General features: G+C 45.5%; 1 protein-coding gene across 1 annotated transcript in view; it reads left to right on the forward strand.

Annotated features, from left to right (window-relative positions):
• Positions 1 to 3,239: 3,239 nt before the first annotated feature.
• Positions 3,240 to 4,602, forward strand: part of Apmap (adipocyte plasma membrane associated protein) — a 24,355-nt gene continuing 22,992 nt past the window's right edge. The window contains exon 1 of the mRNA XM_013027117.1: positions 3,240 to 3,384. Within this exon, the coding sequence (XP_012882571.1) occupies positions 3,293 to 3,384 (92 nt within the window). The 5' untranslated portion in view covers positions 3,240 to 3,292. The remainder of the gene's footprint in view (positions 3,385 to 4,602) is intronic.

Consider the following 4,602-nt stretch of genomic DNA (forward strand, 5'->3'; position numbering starts at 1 on the left):
CACACACACACACACACACACACACACACACACACACACACATACACACACACACACACACACACACACACACACACCGGACTAGAAGTCCAGGTTGTTTCTAGATTTAGTTTTGAAGCACATTGTTGGCTGTCCACCCAACATCATGTGCTGTTTCCATGCTGGCAGAACTCTGGTTTTGTTGAGGTAAACACTCTCCATATAGGCCAGTGTTTTAGTGGAAGTGAGCTCCACTCTTAGTTCCAGGGTGGATAGTGCTCCAACTCAGTGTTTTTCAGCTAAGGGCTATTGTTCCTTAGGGGACATCTGAAAATTTCTGGGAACATTTATGATTAGCAAAATGTGTAAGTTTTTCATCATTATAACAAATTGAGATATTTGACTTATAAAGAGAAATGATTTGATTTGGATCTAAGTTTTAGAGGCCTCAGTCAATTGTGGTGGGAATGTATAGTGGAGCAAACTGCTCACTTCATGGCAGGAAAGTGAGAAAAGCAGAAGAGGAAGGGGCTTGAGTCTCACAATCCCCTTTAAGGGTATATTCCCAATGACCTAAAGACCTCCCACTAGGCCACCTTTTAAAGGTTCAAGAACCTCCCAACAGAACTACATGCTGGGGATCAAGCCTTTGCCCCAAAAGCCTTTGAGGTTCTAGATTCAAAGTATAGGACACAACTAGGTGGGATGCTACTGGCATCTAGTAAGTAGAAATCAAGGATGCTGCTAATATCCTATAATGCATATGACAGGTCTCCTTCCACTAGTCTAAAAGGCTAACAGTGCACCATTTGAGAAATGTAATGTAATTAGTCACAGTGGTCCAATTTGTATGAAATTACCTGGCACAATGACAGAATGAAGTTGATGTGATTGGTAGCTAGGCTGAAGAGTGGCACAGTGGGACTGAGAACTAAAAACACAATAAACTAAAAACACAATAAAAAGGACTTCACCATGACTTAGAAACAGAAAAACTGCGTTGTATAGCATAAGCCATCTGTGTTCAAACTATTTTAATACCAGTTCATTCAGATTCATGTGCTCCAAGATAAGACAGAGTTCTGCTTCCAGTAACTCCACTTGGAATCATGTGTTTTAGAGATAAAATAATGTCTCAGTTTATGGATTCTGACTAATCCTTCCCAAGACCATCCCCAAACCTCATGAAGAGCCAGACTTCTGTAACTCTTCTTGTGGAGATTCTTACAGATTCTCTGATGAATTCTTTTGCTGCAGTAAATTCAATGAACCCATTATTTTTTGAATGGTTATGTTCCTGTCTATTTTTGGTAGATAAATTTTCACACTGGTTATGGATAACTTCAATGCATGAGCTTATGAATACTCTTTGGAAATGTTTAAAGTGCCTTAGAAACAAGAGAGTCTGTTTGGGAATTTGGGAAGAAATTTTCAGCAATGATACTGGAAGTAGGTCCTGAATGACAAAAGCAGATCTAGCCATTGGTGAAGGAAATGTATTAGAAGAAAAAAGAACTAAATGGACAAAGGCAGGGAGGCATACAATCAGAAATGGCAAGCAATTATGTTTCTGAAATGGAATTTAGGGCATGAAGGACAATCCTGAAAGGCAGGAGAGGCCGGAACACACATTATCCCTGATACAAAATCTGTCCCAGCTGTATTCAATGATTTGAAAACAAATGTTTCTAAGGCCTGAATCACATCCTAGGGACCTCTATAGAACTGGATTTGCATAGTAATTCTCCACTTCATCTCTAGCTAGTTCTTTAACACCGATGAATGGAGAACACTCACATGGAATTAGTGCCACCTAGCTCTGAAAAAGGTAATGACGTGTTTAGATCTGAAAACCCTTTATGTGCAATAGGGAAATTCTTAAATGTGTTTTGAACATGCTTTCCCCAGTTCATTATGTAACATGTAACAGGACTTTGTGTCCACTGTCTAGGATTTCCCCTTCCTTGTCTTTTCCTCTTAATCCCATTTATCCTTCTATCTGTGTCAAGTACTTTCACAAGATCAATTTTCCTCCTGTAAAGCAATTGTAACATTAAAACACAAACAGCCTGATTAAACGTGTCTATTATTCCATTAGATTAACTTCTCTCTTCCTCTCTCCCTCCCTTCCCCCCCTTCTTTCTCTGAGCTCCTTTTACTCTAGTACTTTACCACTCAAGCCACAGCACCACTTACAGCTTTTTCTGTAATTAATTGGAGCTCTATGTGGAGTCTTATTTTTGGGGGGGGGGGAGGGGTCCGGTCATGGGGCTTGCACTCTGGGCCTGGGCGCTGTCCTTCTTCAGCTCAAGGTTAGCACTCTACAAGTTAAGCCAAAGCGCCACTTCCGGCTTTTTTCTTTTTGCTTATGGGGTGCTGAGGAATAGAACCCAGGGCCTCATGCATGCAAGGCAAGCACTCTTACCACTAAGCCACCTTCCCAGCCCCTCTGTAATTAATTGGAGAGGAGTCTCATGGACTTTCCTGCCTGGGCTGGCTTCGAAATGCGATCATCAAATCTCAGCCTCCTAGTAGCTAGGATTACAGGTGTAAGCTGTCAGCGCCTGGTTAATTTAATTTCTGTAAGAAAGGGATCTTGTCTGTGACTTGCTCACCACCTATAAATACTCTTGGCTCACAATGCTGTGGATAAACCAAGGGACACTTGGTTCTTGTTTCTTTAAACTTTATTATTAAGGATAAGTTCTATTTGCATCTACCCCTACTGAGAGGGTAACTTTCTTAGAAACGTTACCAAGTGTCCATTGTAACCTTCACTTAAAGATCTAGTAAGCAATCTGATCGTGTAAAGGGAAAACTTTTCTAGACTGCTTTCCTCTTTACCATATGCCTTTCAGAAAAGACTTTTCAGTTTTTGGGTTTTTTTTTTTTAACTACTAGTGCCATTTAATAAACAGTGCCACCCTTTCTCCGGACAAAATCGCGCCCCTGGACCGCCCATGTTCAGTGACTGGTTATTGCTGTGGCCTCACCTCGGAAATAAAGAGAAATGGAGCCGTAACGCATTGAGGTTGGCCAAGGTTCAGCCACTAGCATTCTGGACCCCAGAGACAGGGTTCCCTCGCGCTCGCTGTGCTCGTGGGGGCACCGCCGCCGGTTCAAACGCGCCCTCAGGGGTCCCGGCACCCCTGAGTAGGCCGGCCGGGGCAGTGGCCGGAAGAGGCGGGGCCGGACCCACGGATTGGCCGGTGGAATCACGTCATTTTCGCGCGCCGCGGAGGGGCGGGGCAGTCCCGGAGTCTGAGCCCGCGCAGTTGAGGGCGGCGAGTGTGGTGGGTGCTGCGGCCGCACTATGAGCGAGGCAGACGGGCTGAGGCATCGCCGGCCGCTGCGGCCGCAGGTGGTCACGGACGATGGCCAGGCTCCGGAGGTCAAGGACGGCAGGTAGGCGGGCCCACCAGCCCCCGGCGCTGGGGTCGGGGCCGCGGAGGCGGGGGCGACCCTCCGGAGGAAAAGCAACTGCAGTGACAGCGTCGCGACGCCCGAGGTTGTTGCCAGAGCTGGCTTTAAAGAACGATTTTTAATCATCTTTTAAATAGTTTTACAAAGGCATTGGCATTTTACAAAGCGGCAGATGAGCACATGCAGTGCACCTTGATCAATGTCACCCCTGTCAAGATTCTCACCGTCTCTCCCAGTCCGCCCCGCTCCAAGAATTGAATGTACACCCTACAACATTAAGAAAACGGAGGGAAAGGGCCGGTGTGTTTGTTTTTATTCCCTATGCGACACTGGCTTTACAGAGAGAGAGAGAGAGAGAGAGAGAGAGAGAGAGAGAGAGAGGAACCAGGCCTTACCAAGCAGATGCACCTGTCAGGTGCTTCAGACTACAGGTACAGGACTCCCAATCCGCGGTGTTTCCACCAATTCTAGGGGAGGGGAAGTGGAGAAGAGGGGGGTCCTTTTCTGCCTCTCATTCCCACCCTAGCTCCCAGAGCTGTTTCGTCTTTGCCTTTTCTTGGCTCCCTTCACCCCTCTGCTCTGTCCTTGTTGGCTTACCCAATACTCTATCCGGAATACTGCGTCTTTCATGTCCCTGTTCATACTCTCCTGAAGGGAGGTCCACAAAGATGCTAGAGGTTCCCTCTTAAGCTACAGCGAAGAGCTGCCTGTCACACTTGCTCTTTGGCACCTGCCACCTTCCCACGGCGTGCCGTCCTCACCCAGAAGCTACACTGGAGGTTATTTATTCATTATTCGTTATTAACTGTGGCAAATACTAGTCAAGCGCTCTACAAGTGAGCTCTATCCCCAGCCCTTTATGGGGACTGCGTCTCACTGTGGACTTGTGAGTAATCGAACTTTGAGACTCTCCAGTACTGGGATCACAAGCGTCCACTGCTACTCGGTCTTGTATGTAGTTTTTATGAAAGTTCAGCTTTACAGGTTTTCTTATAAGGTCGGAGAAGCAAATGCCGGATAGTTGATGCCCGATAAATCTCAAGCTTCTGGCCATTGCTGCCTTTCTCAGTCCTCAGAAGTTAAATATGCTGTGTTTTTGTTAGCCAAATACTGAAGCCTTGATCTAGAATTAGAGTTTAAGCTACTTAAAAATTAAGGTACTTTCTGGTTTCATCTCTTGAGTTTTTTTTTTTTTTTTTT

This window comes from Dipodomys ordii, unplaced genomic scaffold (genome assembly GCF_000151885.1).
Source record: "Dipodomys ordii isolate 6190 unplaced genomic scaffold, Dord_2.0 Scaffold99, whole genome shotgun sequence".
In the NCBI taxonomy this organism is placed as follows: domain Eukaryota; kingdom Metazoa; phylum Chordata; class Mammalia; order Rodentia; family Heteromyidae; genus Dipodomys; species Dipodomys ordii.